Genomic DNA, 19760 nt, shown 5'->3' on the forward strand with positions numbered 1-19760 from the left:
TGGCGCTGGTCCTGTGTCTTATGTCTTTATTTAAAGTATTATTTTGAAATTGCTTCCTACTTTGCCTTGTTTCCTTTGAGTTGTTTCTCCCTCCTCTCCCATTGCTGTTCTTAGTTCTGTTTTTTAAGTTGGAGTCTTAAATACCTAGTAATCCTTGGCTAGCCACTTATATTAAAGAATGAGAGATTGGAACCTGGGGTCCTCTGGAGTTGTATGAATGGCTGATTGTAGATCTAGGAGGGAAAGTACAGAGTGAATGTGGAACATCTTGTGCCAGAAAGTAAAGGAGTGTTCAGGGCTGGTGTTGTGGCACAGCAGGTTTAGCTGCCCCCTGAGTCACTGGCATCCTATATCAGAGTGCCAGTTCAAGTCTTGACTGTTCCACTTCCCATCTGGTATCCTGTTTGTGGGCCTGGGAAAGCAGCAGAGATGGTGTAGATACTTGGGCCCTTGCCACCCACATGCGATACCCAGGTGGAGTTTGTGGCTCCTGGCTTCGGCCTGGCCCAGCTCTGGCTGTTGTGGGTGTTTGAGGAGTGAACCCGAAGATAGAAGATTCTCTCTCTCTCTCTCTCTCTCTCTGTGTCTCCCTCTCTTATGTTGCTCTGCCTTTAAATAAATAAATAAATCTTTTAAGAAAAAATGTAAAAGGAGTGCTCAAAAACTGACAGGCTGCTGGCACAGGAGGAAACTTTTTAAAGAGTCTGTCACTGTGCCATATTGGAGACAACTTAAGTTCATCAGCGTGAATAAAGGCATTATTACATATATTATATGCATAATAATATTAGTAAATGTGTAGCGTAGTGAGGGAAACATCTTTATAGTTAAATGCCAACTAGTAAGTGCACAAAATTGAATGAATTAGAAAATCACCATTTAGTAACTGTCATAGTAATAATTGATATGGACAAGAATCAGTTGAGCTGAAATTAGTGAAAATTTGATAAGGTACAGAATATTTATATAACACAAAATATTTCTCCACAAATTACTTATTAGTTATAATGGGAAAAATAATAACTTTAGAGAGGAGGAACCTGCCTGACACCACCCTAACCAAAAGATCAAAGTTGTATCTATCAACAGGGGACAGACTGACACTTTGTTTCCAGATATTATTCTGAGGAAGACATTACCTGATGTAATGTATCAGCAAAAACCAGTAATCTGAATATAATCACAAGAAAACAAGTTAAACAAATTAAGGTTCATTCTAGAAAACAGTAGCCTCTACTTTTCATTAAAAAGAAAAAGGAAGGCTAAAAAGTAAGACTAAAGAAGACAAAGATGCATGACAGCTCAATGCAGTGTGAGATCCTAGAGTAGACCTTATTGAGAAAAAAATTGTTATAAAGGATATTTTTAATATTTTCAAAAAATTTGAATATATGCTACATGTTACATTATTGCGTCGTTGCTAAAAGTTCCTAAACTTGATGATTGTGTTATGATTATGTAAAGATATCCTTGTTCTTAGGAGTTACATACTTAGATAGAAGTAGACTTATTCCTTAACCATTTTATCAGTTTGCTTATAAGCATTGCTTTAGCTTTGTTCCCTAAATTTTGAGATTTTCGTTTTCATTTTCATTCATTTAAAGTATTTTCTGGTTTTGATTTAGCTTCCTCTTTGGTGCAGAAAGAGTTACAGAGAGGGAAAGACAGATCAGATTATCCACCTACTGGTTCACTCCCCAAATGGCTATAACAGCTTGGGCTGGGCCACACTGAAGCCAGGAATCTAGAGTTCCATCCCAGTCTCCCACTTGGTTAGCAGGGTCCCAAACACTTGGGCCATCTTCTGCTGCTTTCCTAGTGACATCAAAGGAGAACTGGATTGGAAGTGGGTTAGATTCACACCGATGCCTGTATGGGTTGCCACCGTTACAACAGTGGCTTTACTTGGTGTGCTACAACTCTGGCCTCAATGCCTGATTGATTAGAAAGATAAAAATATATTGTTAGATTTCCAAACATTTGAGACTTTCTTGTTACTGATTTCTAGCTTAATTATTTTGTGGTTGGAGAATATACTTTACGTGATTTCTTTTAAATTTTGTAGTGTAGAATATAGTATATTTGGACATTATTCCTTGTGCACTTGGAAAGCATGTGTATTTTGCTCTTATTGGGTAGAGTGTTCTGTGAATTTCAGTTAGGTTAAGTTGCCTTAAAATGTTTTTTACAGCTCTTTCTGATCTTCAATTTACTTTTTTATTGATTGATGAGGAAGAATTTTGAAGTTTTCTGTTTAATATGGTCTAGTCTGTTTCTTTTTCCAGTCAATGTCAGTTTTTGCTCTTTGTATTTTTTTTTTATAGATTTATTTATTTGTTTGAAAGGAATTACAGAGAGAGAAGGAGAGAGAGAGAGAGAGAGATTGTCCATCTGCTGGGTTTAATTCTCAAATGGCTGCCATGGCTGGGGCTAGGCCATGCTGAAGCCAGGAGTCAGGAACTCCTGGTTTCCCCGTCTCCCACATGGATGGCAGAGGCCCAACCACTTGGGCCATGTTCTACTGCTTTCCTAGGTCATTAGCAGGGAGCTGGATTGGGAGTAGAACAGCTGGGACTTCAACAGGCACCTATAGGATGCTGGTGTTGTAGGCGATGCCTTAATTTTGTTATGCCACAATGCTGGCTTCTGCTTTATGTTTTTTGAAGCTGTTAGTTGATAACCTTGACCCAGATTCACCAGTTGTTACTATTTTGTTAAATTTGCTTTATCATTTTCTATCATCTACACATAATATATTTTTTCCTGAACCACTTAAGGGTAAGTTTTTGACTTCTGTCCCTTTAATCTTAAATATTTGAGCTTGTTTATTTCTTAAGAAGGAAGATATTGGATATTTATTTGTACAGAGTCATAGATTACCAAAATCAGAAATTTACAGAGGGAGAGACAGAGAAAAAAGTCTTCCATCCCCTGGTTCACTCCCCAAATGCAAAGGCTGGAGCTGGGCTGATCCAAAGTCAGGAGCCAGGAGCTTCTTCTGGGTCTCCCACGTGGGTGCAGGGGCCCAGCACTTGGGCCATCTTCCACTGCTTTCCCAGGCTATAGCAGAGAACTGGATCAGAAGAGCTCACATGGGATGCTAGTGTTGCAGGTGGAGGCTTAGTCTACTGCGCCATAGCGCCGGCTCCCCTATTTTTTTTTTTTAATTATTTAATTTATTTGAGAAGTAGAGTAACAGATAAAGAGAGGAAAACTTTTTTTTTTTTAAAGATTTATTTATTTGAAAGAGTTAGAGAGTTACACAGAGAAGAGAGTTAGAGAGAAAGAGGTCTTCCTTCTGTTGCTTCACTCTCCAATTGGCTGCAATGGTCGGAGCTGGGCTGGTCCAAAGCCAGGAGCCACGAGCTTCCTCCAGGTCTCCCGCACAGGTGCTGGGGCCCAAGGACTTGGGCCATCTTCTACTGCTTTCCCAGGCCGTAGCAGAGAGCTGGATCAGAAGTGGAGCAACTGGGTGTCGAACTGGCGTCCATATGGGATGCCGGCGCTTCAGGCCAGAGCGTTAACCTGCTGCGCCACAGTGCCAGCCCCAAGAGGAAGACTTTTCATCTACTTGTTTACTCCTCAAATTGTTGCAACTACCTGGGGTAAGCCAAGCTGAACCCAGAAGCCAGGACCTCCTGTGGGTCTCCCACATGAGTGCCAAGAACCCAAGTACTTGGACCTTCATGCACTGCCTCCCAGATACTTTAGCAGGAAGCTGGAAAAGAAGCAGAGAATAGTCAGAACTCAAGCCAGGCACTCCAAGTATGGCAGCTTCACCCGCTGTACCATGGCATCTGTCCCAACAGGTCTTTATTAAATTTCTGTGTTTTAGCTCTTTACTCCCTCCTGGTCCAGTTTCAGTGTGAGAGTGTATATTATATATCATTGTCTTGTCTCTGATCTATTTTAATCTGGAACACCTCCTCAGCCATGTGTATCTTTAGTGGCATTATTATTTCAGTTTTTATATGTTTACTCATGATTTGTTTCATTATTATATAAATTTTTGTGGAAGTACTATGAAAGTGGTGTTGCAGCCTTTCCAATGCATCATGTTATTGGTAATAGCAAGAAAGGCAGATTCTGTTACTATGTTACCAGGAGCAGTTAACTGGGGGGGGTGGTGTTCCAAGACTTCAGCTTCTTTAGTATTCATTAATTTAATATTCAGCAGTACTTACTTAGTGCCTTTTGACTTAGGTACTATACTATGATAGCAGTTTAATGTGTGAGATATAGACATTAAACAAGTAATCACATGAATAATTAATTCCAGTGGTGCTGAGTAACTAAGAAAAAGTGCAGTACCAAGTGAAGGGAGTATGTACACTACAGGAACGAAATTGAGTTGGATGCTCAGTTCTGTAGGGATAGATTTCACTTTTGCAAATGGTTGTTGTATGACTTGCTAGGAGCAAGCTAGAACAGCTTAATCACAGGGTTCTCTGGTAGCTTGAGTTCCAGCAATTTAAGCAGTTTGATAATACATTTTTTTCCTTTCTTTTTTTCTGTTTCCCAGTTTTACCTTGAACTCAGAAGGCTATAACAGAAGACTAGGTGGCCGTCGCCATAGCAAAGGCAATCCAGAGAGTTCCTTAACGTGGAAACCTCAAGAACAGGCTATAACCGAGACAATTTCTGAAGAGAGTAGCAAAGGTCTGAGGCGTCCTCACTGCACTGTGGAAGAGGTAAGCCCTTTTAGCATATTCCCTTTATGGACTTTTTAGGGGGTGAATAATGTTTATATATGGTACAAAATCAGAAGGTACAAAGGGTACACCGTGAATGTAAGTTCCCCAGCCCCTCTTCATTCCTGGCTTCTGTCATCCTGTTGACACTTGGTAAGTAACTGCTAATGCCTACCTGTATCCTTCTAGAGATATTTTTTTTTTTTTTAAAGATTTATTTTATATTTGAAAGACAGAGTTACGGAGTTAGAGCCAGTAAGAGAAAGAGGTCATTCATTCCGCTGGTTCACTCTCCAAATGACCCCTACGGCCAGAGCTGAGCTGATCCGAAGCTAGGAGCTTAGGAGCTTGAGCAGGTGTAGGGGTCAAGAAATTGGGCCATCCTCTACCGTTTTGCCAGGCCGTAGCAGAGAGCTGGATCGGAAAAGGAGCAGCCAGGACTCGAACTGGTGCCCATATGGGATGCCAGTGCTGCAGGCTGGGGCTTTAACCCTCTGCGCCACAGGGCTGGCCCCAGAGAGAGATTTTTTTTTTTTTAAAGATTTATTTATTTATTTGAAAGAGTTACACAGAGAGGAGAGGCAGAGGCAGAGAGAAAGGTCTTCCATCCGATGGTTCACTCCCCAGTTGGCCGCAGTGGCTGGAACTGCGCCAATCCGAAGCCAGGAGCCAGGAGCTTCTTCCGGGTCTCCCACACAGGTGTTGGGGCCCAAGGACTTGAGCCATCTTCCACTGCTTTCCCAGGCCATTGCAGAGAGCTGGATTGGAAGTAGAGCAGCCGGGTCTCGAACTGGTGTCCATATGGGATGCCAGCGCCTCAGGCCAGCATGTTAACCTGCTGCGCCACAGCACCGGCCCCCAGAGAGAGATTTTATACATACATAAGTTACTCCGTTTTCAGATGCAGCTTTTTTTTTTTTTTTTTTTTTTTTTTAAGATTTATTTACTTATTTGAAAAGCAGAGCTACAGAGAGAGAGCGAGAGCTTCCATCTGGTGCTTCACTCCCCAAATGATCACAATGGCTGGAGCTGGGCTGATCAGGAGCCAGGAGCTAGGAGCTTCTTCCAGGTCTCCCATGTGGGTGCTTGGGGCCAAGAGCTTGGGCTGTCTTTCATTGCTTTCTCAGGTGCATTAGCAGGGACCTGGATCAGAAGTGGAGCAGCCGGGACTCAAACTGGTGCCCATATGAGATGCCAGCACTGCAGGTGGTGGTTTTACCCACTATGCCACAGTGCCAGCCCCAGATGCATTTGTTTCTCTACCAGAAAGAAAATGCAGTCATATCAGGAAAAGATAAGATTATAGATTGTTTCCCTATTGGGTACCTGAATTATTCTGACTTGTTTGTTTTATAAAATGTAGTAACTAAGTAAGGGAAGTAAAATGGTGTGCATCTTCTCTTTCATCTTTCAGAGTAATTAGTATGATGAAGAGACAGTCACTTCCATTTTTTAAAAAAAAATTGACTTATTTATTTGAAAGTCAGAGTTACAGAGAGAGAGAGAAGGAGAGGCAGAGATCTCCCAACTGCTGGATTACTCCCCAAGTGGCTGCACGTCTGTGGCTGGGCCAGGCCGAAGCCAGGAGCCAGGAGCTTCTTCTGGGTCTCCCATGTGGTTGCAGGGCCCCAAGGACTTGAGTCATCTTCCATTGCTTAGCCAGGCCCATTAGCAGGGAGTTGGATTGGAATTGAAACAACCGAGACTCAAACCAACACCCATATGGGATGCCTGTGCTGCAGCTGGTGCCTAAACCCACTGCACCACAGCGCTGTGCCCCAGTTGCTTCCATCTTGAGGTTTTCAGCTTATTCTAGGAAAATTTAGAATTATTCCTGTCTGTCTCTTCCATTCCTCAGAAAAAGCATCCGCTATTTCAGTTTACTGGATGATTTTTTTTAACAATATTTATTTATTTGTAAGAGTGACTAGGAGAGAAAGAGATTGTCCATCTGCTAGTTCACTCCCCACATAACTACAACACCCAGGGCTGGGCCAGGCCAAAGCTAGGAACAAGACCTCCTTCCAGGTCTCCCACATGGGTGGCAGGGGTCCAACAACTTGGGCCATCTTCCACTGCTTTTGCATGCGCATTAGCAGAGAGCTGGATTGAAAGTGGAATAGCTGGGACTTGAATTGATGCTTTGTTAAGGGATGCCAGTATTGTAGGCTGTGGCTTAACTGTATAAACCTGGCTCTTTGATGATTTTCTGAGCCATTTGTTTAGTTTATCAAGGAAATATTTATTTGGGTCTCGAGTGCTGTGCCTGTAGTCAGCAAATCAAAAAAAAATTTTTTTAAATAATTATTGTATTTATTTGAAAGAGTTACAGAGAGAGGCTGGTTCACTGCCCAAGTGACTACAACAGCCAGAGCTCTGCTGATTCAAAGCCAGGAGCCAGGAGCTTCTTCTGGGTCTCCCACGTGGGTGCAGGGGCCCAAGGAGTTGAGCCATCTTCTACTGCTTTCCTAGACCATAGCAGAGAGCTAGATAGGAAGAGGAGCAGCTGGAACTCAAATCAGCGTCCATATGGGGTGCCAGTGCTATAGGCTGAGGCTTTAACCTGCTGCGCCACAGCGCTGGCCTCCAGCAATTCACAATTGAATCAGATGTGCTCTCTGCCCTCCAAGAGCTTATGCATAAATAGTTCCAGGTATGCATAAAGGTAGATAAGAAGGGAATTGACCACAGACTTGTAGGGAGTTTCTTAGATGACAAATCAGATACAGGACTGACTCAGCAAATATCTGTGTATACACAGAGGATATATTCTAGGAATATTGGTAGATAACATTAGCAAAGATATTTCTATTGATTAAGTATGACATAAAGTAGAAGGAAGAGCCCGAGTCCGGATTTCAGTTTTGGATCAATACATGTCACTTACCAAGATACCTCTGTGTTTATTTGGAAGATGATGGATGACTTCAGTTTTGGACATTGTTTAAAGTGCCTGTGAAACACACAAGAAGACCTTTCTTGTAGACTCTTAAATATGGGTTATGGGAGTTTTGAGAAGAAGGCAGACTTCCAGACACATTGCTGAATTTTCTGGAAAAAAAAAAAAAGAAACAAAAGAGGTGTTGAGATTATTCATGGCAAGAGTATAGATCAGAAGAGAAAAGAGCAAAAGCCAGCATTTAAGGCAGGAAGAAGGAATGATCTACAGTAGAGACTTAAAAAAAAAAAGTCAAGTCAGATCAGTTTATTGTCTAGGAAGTCAAGATGAGGTCAGCAGGGTGAGATATGCAAGTGGGATCAAATAACATAATGGCTGAAGTGTAGTGTCTGTTGGGTGTGGCCATAGGTGTGCATTGGTGATTTGGTGAGACCAATTCTGTCTGGAAGCTGCCAGTTCTGATTGTGAAAATGAATTATTTCTGCTGAATTTATTTTTGTGGTTAACTTGATTCTGTCAAAACTCAGATCGCCAGTGAAATCTGGCAGATGACATAATAAAGTAAAGTAACTGGAGAGCAAATGGCCTGTCTAAAGGGGATAGCGTCAGATGTAATGTCATTGGTTGACCCAGGTTTGCAAAAGATGCCTGATTTTGATTGTTTTTGATTTATAAAGTTGGTAATTCAAAGGAATTTTGAAAACACTGTGCCTGGGGGCCAGTGTTGTGGCACAGCAGGTTAAACCGCCGCCTGTGATGCCAGCATCCTATATCATCCTATATCAAAATGCTGGTTCCAGTCCTAGCTACTCAGCTTCTTTTTTTTTTTTTTTTTTTGACAGGCAGAGTGGAGAGTGAGAGAGAGAGACAGAGAGAAAGGTCTTCCTTTTTGCTGTTGGTTCACCCTCCAATGGCCGCTGCGGTTGGCTCATCGCGCTGGTCCGAAGCCAGGAGCCAGATGCTTCTCCTGGTCTCCCATGTGGGTGCAGGGCCCAAGGACTTGGGCCATCCTCCACTGCCTTCCCGGGCCATAGCAGAGAGCTGGCCTGGAAGAGGGGCAACCGGGATAGAATCCAGTGCCCCGACCGGAACTAGAACCTGGTGTGCCGGCGCCGCAAGGCGGAGGATTAGCCTGTTAAGCCACGGTGCCGGCCGCTACTCAGCTTCTGATCCAGCTTCCTGCTAATGTACCTGGGAAGGCTGTGGAAGATGGCTCAAGTATTTGGGTCTCTATCACCCATGTGGGAGAACCAGATGGAGTTCCTGGCTCCCTGCTTCCACCTGAACCATCTGTTTAGGGAGTGAACCATTGGGTGGATGATTTCTTTCTATGTGTGTGTATGTTTGTCTGTCTCTCTTGCTCTTTCACTCTGCCTTTCACGTAAATAAAACACATCTTTAAAGAACAGACTGTGCAGACAATAAAATATATCTATGGATTGCATTTGACCTTTTAGTCTGTGACCTAATTTTAGGTTTGTGTGCTAGTACTAATTTAACATGCTTTCTTTTACTTAGGGTGTTCAAAAAGAAGAAAGAGAGAAATATCAAAGGTTATTAGAACGACTTAAAGAAACTAGTCATGGAAGTTCTGTCCCTTCTGTAACTTCAAATCATCACAGGTAAAAATGAGCTAATAAGATAAATACTTTCTTAAATACTTTTCTTTTTGTTTGGGAAGAGGGAATTGGTGGAAAGGACCTTGTTGGAAAAAAGCGGGCCAAGACATTGTATCTAGTAACGGCTTATGTAGAACATTATTTTGAGAAAATGAAATTTTCTAATATCTTTAGGATCCTCTGTTCAGGTAAACTCTTACTTGAAATTCTGATACAGAAAAGTGGGTCACTGTTTACAGTAAGGCTCCTGGGGGCACAGAGGATTTTTTTCAACCTCCTCAATATACATATTTCCCAGTCTTTTTCTTTCTCTGTTTTCATGTCTGCTCTGGTTTATCTCCCTATTGCTTCCCCCTCTCTTCTCCCTTTTTCTTTTACCTCCTCACAATCTGTCCATCTTTGCTTTTCCCGTCCTCTGCCCTTATTCCCACCCTGTGATGCACGTAGTCTCTGAAGAATCTTAATGATTGCCTTTTAGGAGAATTGGAAGCTCACTACTCTAGAAACAAGAACAAAGTCACCTGGGTCATAAGAATCTTCCTTATAAGATTGCTTATTAATCGGTTTATTAATGACTTGAGCAAATAGTTGAGAGTGTAAAGGGAGGTGATGTTTGACCTTATATTTGCCTATAAAAAGGTGGGTGACAGAATATGAGCACAGGATTCAGGTACACCTGATAACTCTAATAAGTGGTAGGAGAATACAGAGAGATCCAAGAAATTAACGTGACAACAAGTAGAAAGTGAGAAAGTTACAAGATTATCTAGCTTGTTGAATGCGGAAATAACAATTTATTTGGAAGTTTTAACTTTGGTTGTAAACTTTTGAAAAAATTCCTTTTGTCAGAAAGTTGGTATTTTTCTATTTTGATTCATCATTGTTAGAGTATGCTTCAGGCTGGCGCTGTAGTGCAGTCCGCCTGCGGCACCGGCATCCCATATGGGCGCCGGTCTGAGTCCCAGCTGCTCTTCTTCCGATCCAGCTCTTTGCTATGGCCTGGGAAAGCAGTAGAAGATAGCCCAAGTGCTTGGGCCCTTTCACCCACATGGGAGACCCAGAGGAAGCTCCTGGCTCCTGGCTTTGGATCAGCTCAGCTCTGGCCATTGTAGCCATTTGGGGTGTGAACCAGTGGATGGAAGACGTTTCTCTCTGTCCCTCTCTCTCTGTAACTCTACTTCTCAACTAAATAAATACATAAAAACCTAAAAATAAAAATAGAAACAGTATGCTTAATGAACTGTTGACTTTGTCATATTGGCAAAATCCTCCAAATATTTTGCTTTTTAAAAAATTTTTATAAATAAAATTTAAAAAAAATTTGAGAGGCAGAGAGAGAGAGAGAGAGAGAGAGAGAGAGAGCTCCCATCTACTCACTTATTCCTCAAATGTTTGTAATGGTCCTGGTCTGGGAGCTGAAGCCAGGAACTGAGAACTGAATCCAGCTCTCCCTTGCGAGTGGCAGAAACCCCAATACTTGAGCCATCACCTGCTCCTACAGAGTACACATTCGCAAGGAGCTAGAATCAGGAGTGGAGCCAGGACTCAGCCACTTTAATATGTAATATGGACATCCCAACCATTATATGTATGGCTAGGCCAAACACCTGCCCTGTATTTTGCTTTGGTATAATCTTGCCCTTTTTTTTTTTTTTTTTAAGGTTTTATTTATTTATTTATTTGAGAGATAGTTAATAGACTGAGAGATGGAAAGACAGAGAAAGGTGTTCCATCTACTGGTTCACTCCTCAAATGGCTGCCATGGCTGGAAATGGGCTAAGCCAGGAGCTTCTTCTGGGTCTTCCATGCTGGTTTCAGGGACCCAAGCACTTGGGCCATCATCTGTGAATTGGCACCTATTTGGGATGCCGGCGCCACAGGTGGAGGCTTAGCTTACTACACCATAGTGCCAGCCTCAAATAGTGTTTTTTATTTTCAAAGATTTATTCATTTGAAAGCAGAGTTGCAGAGAGGCAGAAGCAGCAAGAGAGAGAAAGGTCTTCCATCTGCTGGTTCACTCCCCAAATGGCTGCAACAGCCAGAGCTGGGCCGATCCTGAAACCAGGAGCACAGAGCTTATTCCGGGTCTCCCATTTGGGTGCAGGGGCCCAAGCACTTGGGTCATTTTCCACTGCTTTCCCAGGCCATAAGCAGAGAGTAGTTATATAACAGGGAGTTCTAACACAGTAAAACTTGGGTATTCACGGCAATAATTGATGATATGTTTGTTCTACATATGTTTTACAGTTTTAATTTTAGTTAGCAAACTTCTCCCAAGTAGGAATTCCTAAATTTGGAGATGTGTGTGTGTGTATGTGTGTGTGTGTGTGTGTATATATATATATATATATATATATATATATATATACTTTTTTTTTTTTTTTTTTTTTAAGATTTATCTATTTATTTGAAGGGCAGAGTTACAGAGAGGCAGGGAGAGAGGTCTGCTATCCACTGGCTCATTACCCAGATGGCTGCAACAGCCTTAGCTGGGTGAATCTGAAGCCAGGAGCTAGGAGCTTCTTCCAGGTCTCCCATTTGGTTGCCAGGGGCCCAAGGACGTGGGCCATCTTCTACTGCTTTCCCAGGCCATAACAGAAAGCTGGATGGGAAGTGGAGCAGCTGGAACTTGAATCGGTGCTCACATGGGATGCTGGCACTCGAGCAGCGGCCTGATCTGTTGCACTACAGCACCAGCCCTTAAATAAGTTTTTTTTTTTTTTTTTTTTTAAAGATTAATTAATTTGAAAGGCAGAGCTTACAGAGAGAGAGAAGGAAAAAACAGAGGCTTAGCCCAGTACACCACAGCACTGCCCCAACCCTCTTTTAATATTTATTTATTTATTTGAAAGGCAGAGTGACTGGGAAAAGAAAGAGATCTTCCATTTTCTTGTTTGCTCCCCAAATGGCTACAACAGCCAGGCCTGGATTAGGCAGAAAACGGGAGCCAGGAACCCTGTCCATGTGGTCTCCTACATGGGTCAGGGTCTCAAATTCTTAAGCCACCTTCAGCTGCCTTTCTAGCACATTGGCAAGAAGCTTTTCTGAAGCTGAGTAGCTGGGAGTTGAACTGACACTCTGATATGGGATACTGGCCTCACAAGTGGTGCTTAACCTGCTGTGCTACAACACCAGACCCTGCTGCTTTCAATGTGTTGTTTTAAGATCCACTTAAATATATAGTGTCAGAATTTTCATCTTTCAATCTGAGTTTCATTACAGTGAGGTTTTTCAGTGAAGATGGTACTGGGGTTTGAGGACATTCAGTTTTATTTATTTATTTATTTATTTTTATTTATTTTTTGACAACTTCGGATCAGCACCACGCTGATCCGAAGGCAGGAGCCAGGTGCTTCTCCTGGTCTCCCATGGGGTGCAGGGCCCAAGCACTTGGGCCATCCTCCACTGCACTCCCGGGCCATAGCAGAGAGCTGGCCTGGAAGAGGGGCAACCGGGACAGAATCTGGCGCCCTGACCGGGACTAGAACCCGGTGTGCCGCCGCCACTAGGTGGAGGATTAGCCTGTTGAGCCACGGCGCCAGCCAACATTCAGTTTTATAAAATATAAATAGAGAAACTAGAGGTTAGATGGCATGGTTGAAATACTAAAATCAGGATTAGATTCTTTTGTCCTAGACCTATATAATACTATGTTGTTTCCTTTATGTTGTAATATGCTTTTATGGGGTAATAAGTAGCCCCTGTTTGAAGAATCTTGTCTGTCAGAGATAATGCATATTTGTAGTATACTTTGTTTTTGTACCTGATCTTCCTCAATGTTTTGTTTTTCTAAGTTCTCAAAGAAGTCAGATGGATGCATTAAAGACCAAAGGCTGGGGGGAAGAACAAAATCATGGAGTCAAAACAACTCAGCTTGTTCCAAAGCAATGTGAGTGCTCAGATTCAGCCTTGTCTTAATATATTGACCTTAGTTTCTGTTAGAGTGTGCGTATCAAGGTTAAAATTTATACCCAACCGAAAGATAGTGTGCAGAGCTTTTATAACACTGTCCAACCTCAAGCGATTGACTTATTTGGTACCAGGAGTTTAGTAAAAATGTTGTTTCAAGATGAAGTAGATTAATAAAATGTCTCTCTTTTTTAAAAGATTTACATATTTATTTGAAAAAGAGTTACACAGAGAGAGGAAGAGATAGAGATCTTCCATTTGCTGGTTCACTCCTCAAATGGCCATAGTGGCCTCTGCTGGGCCAGACTAAAGCCAAGAGTCAGGAGTTCTTCCTGATCTCCCATGTAGGTGCAAGGACTCAAGTAATAGGGCCATCTTCTGCTGCTTTCCGAGGCACGTTAGCAGGGAGCTGGATTGGAAGTAGTGTAGCCTGGTCTTGAACCAGAACCCATATGGGATAGTGGCGTTGCAGATGGCGGTTTTACCTGTTATACCATAATGCCGGCTCCCATAAAATGTCTCTTGATTATTATTCCTAAGTTCCTATATAGTAGTAAATGTTTTATGAGCCTAAAATTAACTTACTTATATTCCTTATTAACTTTCTTACATTGTTCTACTAATTATCCATTAAGTGATACCTTACCAAATGAGCAGATTATCAGTCAGTTTATGCTATAGGTTATATTTAAAGAGTAAAGAGATTTGTAAATTTTTAGGTTATCTTTGTAAGGAGAGTAGTGTCTTTCTAATTCACTTTAGCATTTTAGCGTAAATGAATGTCTTATTACTTTTGGAAACTATAACTTGAAACATTTATTTTTTTCCTTGCCATCCTCACAGATAGAGTTGCTGAAACAAGGGGACTTCTATGTCCAGTGAGAAGTGAAAAAAGGTACATGACTCAGTTAATTTTGTCACCTTATAATATGTATTTTCTTATTTTATAAGCTGTATTTATTAATAAATAGGCCTGAGGAATTATGAACTCTTCAGGTCTGGTAGAGATAGTGTGGTCAATACATGTAGGCATCTAGGTAGATTTTTTCTTTTTAATAAAGATTTATTTATTTATTTGAAAGAGTTACACAGACAAGGAGAGGCAGAGAGAGAGAGAGAAGTCTTTCATCCACTGGTTCACTCTCCAATTGGCCACAGTGGTCTGAAGCCGATCCGAAGCCAGGAGCTTCTTCTTGGTCTCCCACGCGGGTGCAGGGGCCCAAGGACTTGGGCCATCTTCTACTGCTTTCTCAGGCCATAGCAGAGAGCTGGATCAGAAGTGGAGCAGCTGGGCCTCAAACTGGCACCCATATGTGATGCCGGCACTGCAGGCGGCGGCTTTACCCGCTACGCCACAGTGCCAGCCCCAGGGATGGGTATCTTTATTGGTCAATATCTCTAATAAAGGAACAGTGAAGGTAGTTCTGTATGTCTTAAGAGTTTATAAACTGCAGCATGAGTCAGATCTTGTCTACTTTGTTTTTTTGTTTTTTTTTCTGCTCCATGTTTTTGTAAGGAATGTTAACTTACTGAACACAGGTTATTCATTTACTGTCCGCCTGCTTTTAGTCTACCATGGGAGAGTTGAGAAGGAGATCGTTAAGTCTGTAAAACCTGAAATGTTTACTGTGTGGTCCTCTTCAGCAAAATTTGCTGAGCTCTCATTAAAGGATTATATAAACTCAAGACAATTTTTGTTTATAATTTTTAAAATCTTATTTCTAAAACTAATCTAATATATACCAGATTAAAAAATCATCTGTAGTCTCTCCTGCTGTTTTTTCTCCCCACTCAGGTGCTTTAAGGGGAAAATTTCTGATACAGAGAAGATGGTTGGCATCAGACTTGACAATGAAGGTGTAAGTAGAAACCCTAGTTAAATTTTGTCTACTCTTCCACCTGACTTGTGTTTTGTGCCCATGAAAAAATAAAGATGATATTTATTACTTTGATTTCTATTTTCCATTGTTTTCTTTGAAAAAGCAAATATTGAAGTTACATAACTTTTTGCTTCCTTCTGAATAACTGGATTTTTACCTTAATGCAGTAGTTACTTTTGTTTATAAAACACCAGCTTACCTCCATATTATGTCTTATCTGTGTTGCAGGCTTCTTTCGGAGATTTTAAAGATTTATTTTATTTATTTGAAAGAGAGTTACAGAGAGAGCCAAAGAGAGGTCTACCATTCCCTTGGTTCACTCCTCAAATGACCACAATGGCCAGAGTTGAGCTGATCTGAAGCCAGGAGCTTCTTCTGTGGTCCCATATGGGTGCAGGGGCCCAAGAACTTGGGCCATCTTCTACTGCTTTCCTTGGCCACAGCAGAGAGCTGGATCAGAAAAGGAGCAGTCGGGACTCGGACTGGCACCCATTTGGAATGCTGGCACTACAGGCGGGAGCTTGAACCCACTGCACCACAGCCTCAGCCCTAGCCCCTTGGAGACTCAAAAATCATACATCCTTAGGAAAGATATGATATGTTTAGGACTTTTGTTTTCAGAGTCGTTTTCAGACTTAATTAAATGTTAGCAATCTTATGCTTAATTGACTTGCATATATTCTGTAGAATAAGAAGCATCATGGTAAAGTATTATGCCACATGTTCCATATCTAAAGGAAATATTCTAAATTAAACACAAACTTTTAAGTCATTAATTCTAAATTAAACAAAATTTTAAGTCACTTTACGTTTTGGATACATCGTGTTACAAAACTGTAGAGGATGATGTTGTGTTAAACATCAGTTTGGTCTATTTTGTATTCTCCCCTAGACATCTTTATAAGAGTTAGTTTTAAGGCAGAGTTACACTCTTCAATCATAAAATTTTTTTTAAAGATATATTTATTTGAAAGGCAGAGCTACAGAGAGGCAGGGTCAGAGGCAGAGAGAGAGAAAGAGAGAAAGATGTCTTCCAAACGCTGGTTTATTCCCCAGATGGCCAAAACAGCTGGAGCTGTGCCAATCCAAAGCCAGGAATTAGGAGCTTCTTCCAGTCTCCCACATGGGTGCATGGCCTCACGGACTTGGGCCATCCTCTGCTACTTTCCTAGGCCATAGCAGAGAGCTGGATTGGAAGTGAAACAGCTGGTACTAGAATAGGCGCCCTTGGCAGCGGCCTTACCTGCTATGCCACGGTGCGGGCCCCGACTCATAAGTTTTGGAATTTCCCATTCTCTTATGTTCTCCATTTCCAGTGATTCAGAGTAGGGCCTTTTGTATTTGTTTATTTATTTTTTAAAGATTTATTTATTTGAAAGAGTTATGCAGAGAGAGGAGAGGCAGAGAGAGAGGTCTTCCATCCGCTGGTTCATTCCCCAGATGGCTGCAAAGGCTGGAGCTGCTCTGATCCAGCGCCAGGAGCCAGGAGCTTCTTTCAGGTCTCCCACGCAGATGCAGGGGTCCAAGCACCTGTGCCATCTTCTACTGCTTTCCCAGGCCATAGCAGAGAGCTGGATCGGAAGAGGAGCAGCTGGGACTAGAACCGGCGCCCATATTGGATGCTGGCGCTTCAGGCCAGAGTGTTAACCATCTGTGCCTCAGCACCGGCTCCTTTTGCATTGTTTTTTAAAGATTTATTTATTTAGGGCCCGGCATTCTGGCATAGCGGGTAAAGCCACCGCCTGCAGCGCTGGCATTCTATATGGGTGCCAGTTCATGTCCTAGCTGCTCTACCTCCATTGTGGCCAATTAGAGAGTGAACCAGCAGATGGAAAACCTATCTTTGCTTCTCCTTCTCTCTCTGTGTAACTCTTTCAAAAAAAGGGATTTATTTATTTATCTTAAAGGCAGAGTTAGAAAGCGAGAGGGAGAGATAGAGGTCTTCCATCTGTTGGTTCACTCCCCATGTGGCCACAATTGTTGGGGCTGGTTCTGTCAAAAGCCAGGAGCCAGGAGCTTCATCAGTGTCTCCCACGTGGATGCAGAGGCCCAGATATTTGGATTTTCTTCCACTGCTTTCCCAGGCACACTAGCAGGGATGTTGATTAGAAGTGGAGCTGCTGGAGCTCAAACCACAGACAGTGGCTTTACCCGCTGACCCGCTGTGCCACAGTGCTGGCCGCAAGCCTTTTGTGTTTAATTGTTATTTATTACCTGTAGAGTAAAAGCTGAGAAGGAAACTTAGCCTGAGAGAGGACAGATTGGGGTTGTTTGGAAACTGGGTAAGGGCTACATCCTGCTTTCATCCTTGTTGAATATGAAGACTTTGCTGTTTCAGGCCACGGGGAAGGACCAGAAGCTACTGGTTTTCTGGGACCAGTATACCTGGCAGTTAGAATGAAGAGTGTTGGCTAGGAGTCTTTTTTTTTTTTTTTTTTTAAGATTATATATTTATTTGACAGAGCTATAGAGAGGGAGAAACAAAGAGAAAGAGATCTTCTATCCTCACTCCTATCCTTCACTCCTCAGATGGCTGTAATGGTCAGGCTGAGCCAGGCTGAAGCCAGGACCCAGAAGCTTCATCTGCGTTTCCCATGTGGATGACAGGGGCCCAAGTTTTTTGGCCATCATGTGCTGCCTTTCCTAGGCCATTAGCAGGGAGCTGGATCAGAAGTGAAGCAGGCCGGCACTGCGGCTCAATAGGCTAATCCTCTGCCTGTGGCGCCGGCACCCCGGGTTCTAGTCCCGGTCGGGGCACCGGATTTTGTCCTGGTTGCCCCTCTCCCAGTCCAGCTCTCTGCTGTGGCCTGGGAGCGCAGTGGAGGATGGCCCAAGTCCTTGGGCCCTGCACCCGCATGGGAGATCAGGAGAAGCACCTGGCTCCTGGCTTCGGATCAGCGCGGTGCGCCGGCCACAGCAGCCATTGGAGGGTGAACCAACGGAAAAGGAAGACTTTTCTCTCTCTCTCTCTCTCTCTCTCTCTCTCTCACTCTCACTGTCCACTCTGCCTGTCAAAAAAAAAAAAGTGAAGCAGCCAGGACTTAAATTGCTGCAAATATGGGTTTCTGGTTTGCTAGCATTGTGGGCAGTGGCTTTACCTGCTACCTCACAAGGGTGACCCCTGGCTACGTGTCTTGACACTAGTGTGGTATCTGTTCCAGAGTTCTGTATCTAAATAACCTAATTTTAAGGCTTATCAGAGCTTCTGGGGTGCTGACAATTCTATTTGTTGACCTGAAATGGCAGTTACAGGGTGTTCATTTTACGAGTGAATTAGGTGGTACATTAATGTTTTGTGTTTTTGTTTTTCCTAACATTTACCCATTATAAAGGATATTGCAAAGGAGTCAGATGAGCATCCAGATGGAAGAGATACATAGGATGAGGAGTATAGAGCTGCTGAGCTCTCTGGGCGCATCCAGCTCCAGGCACTTCCAGGTGCTCAGCAATCCAGAGGCTCCCTGAACTGTCCTCTGTGCTTTGTGGAGGCCCTCATTACACAGACTCGATTGAAACCATTGGCCATTGTGATAGGCTTTGCCTTGCTGTTTGTGAATTCTTCTATACTTTATAACAACTTCTAGATAAAACAGAAAAGTTTCTTAGTATAAGATTAGCAATGGCTTATTCTCTGTCATGGGATTATGTGTCAGTTTTTCCTTTTTCACACTTTCAACATACCTGTTAACTATATTATTTTTAATTGAGATAGGAGAACTGAAAATACTTTTGTTACTCAGAGAAAGTAGTCTGTGTTCTGTGTCATGGTTTGTAGTTGCCATGGCCTGTGAGCCTTAAGTTTGGAGCTTTTTTTGGTTCTCCGCTGCAAGAATAGACAGATGTGCTAAATGTACTTTATTCATCTGAGGGATTTGCTATTCTCTTTTCTTTCAAGATAATAGCACTGTTATCTATTTTCTGTGTAATGTGTGTTTATATGTACAAGTATTAAACATATCAATAGAATATAGAAATTTTGTTGATCAGAGGAGGGGACACCAGCTGGAGCCTGACCTATCAGAAGAAGTGTCTGCCCGGCTCCGCCTGGGCAGTGGAAGCAACGGCTTACTCAGGAGGAGAATGTCGATACTTGAGACCAAGGAAAAGAATTGCGCAAGCAAAGAGAGGGATAGGAGAGCGGATGATCTCCTTGAACTTACAGAGGTACTGTTCTGTATTGATCAGAATGAGACATGTTTTAACATAAGCTGTTACTCTAAACTTGAACGAATGTTTGAAGAATTTCTCCAGGCTAGCATGTTTGAAAAAAAAAAAATCAAGCTCAAGATCTGCTTAGTTACTTTGGTTACATTATCATTAGTGATCTGTGAAGGAATCCTACTATCAAACTTAATGGATTCTTTTTTATTTTTATTCATTTATTTGAAAGAATTACACAGAGTAAGAGAGAGAGAGAGCTAGATCTTTGATCTGCTGGTCAAGGCTGCGCCAGGTGGAAGCCAGGAAGGAGCCCCCTCCAGATCTCCCATGTGGATGCAGAGGGCTAAGCACCTGGGCCATCCTCAGCTGCCTTCCCAGACTCACTAGCAGGGAGCTGGATCGGAACTATGGCAGTCTTGGACCTGAACCCACATGGGATGTCAGCATTATTGGTAATAGCTTCACATGCCACACCACAATGCCAGCTCCTATTTATTTTAAAGATTTATTTATTTATTTGAGAAAGAGAGAGAGGTAGAAAGAGATCTTCCATCCACTGGTTCACTCCCCAAAAGGCTGCAATGACCCAGTGCTGGGCCAG

The 19760-nt window shown here is 42.5% G+C and overlaps 1 protein-coding gene across 7 annotated transcripts in view; it reads left to right on the forward strand.

The window, feature by feature from the left end:
- The window catches only part of SENP2 (SUMO specific peptidase 2), a 49985-nt gene that overhangs the window by 12063 nt on the left and 18162 nt on the right, over nt 1–19760 (forward strand). For 6 of the 7 annotated variants that reach the window (XR_009867941.1, XM_062210937.1, XM_062210926.1 and 3 more), the window contains 6 exons: nt 4523–4691; nt 9109–9212; nt 13004–13098; nt 13962–14013; nt 14914–14977; nt 18986–19162. Coding sequence is in view for 6 of the 7 variants with exons in the window: in XM_062210937.1 (XP_062066921.1) it covers nt 4523–4691; nt 9109–9212; nt 13004–13098; nt 13962–14013; nt 14914–14977; nt 18986–19162 (661 nt within the window). In the remaining variant the exon portion in view is untranslated. The remainder of the gene's footprint in view (nt 1–4522; nt 4692–9108; nt 9213–13003; nt 13099–13961; nt 14014–14913; nt 14978–18985; nt 19163–19760) is intronic. The other variant, XM_062210943.1, reaches the window with a different exon arrangement.

This window comes from Lepus europaeus, chromosome 2, assembly GCF_033115175.1.
Source record: "Lepus europaeus isolate LE1 chromosome 2, mLepTim1.pri, whole genome shotgun sequence".
In the NCBI taxonomy this organism is placed as follows: domain Eukaryota; kingdom Metazoa; phylum Chordata; class Mammalia; order Lagomorpha; family Leporidae; genus Lepus; species Lepus europaeus.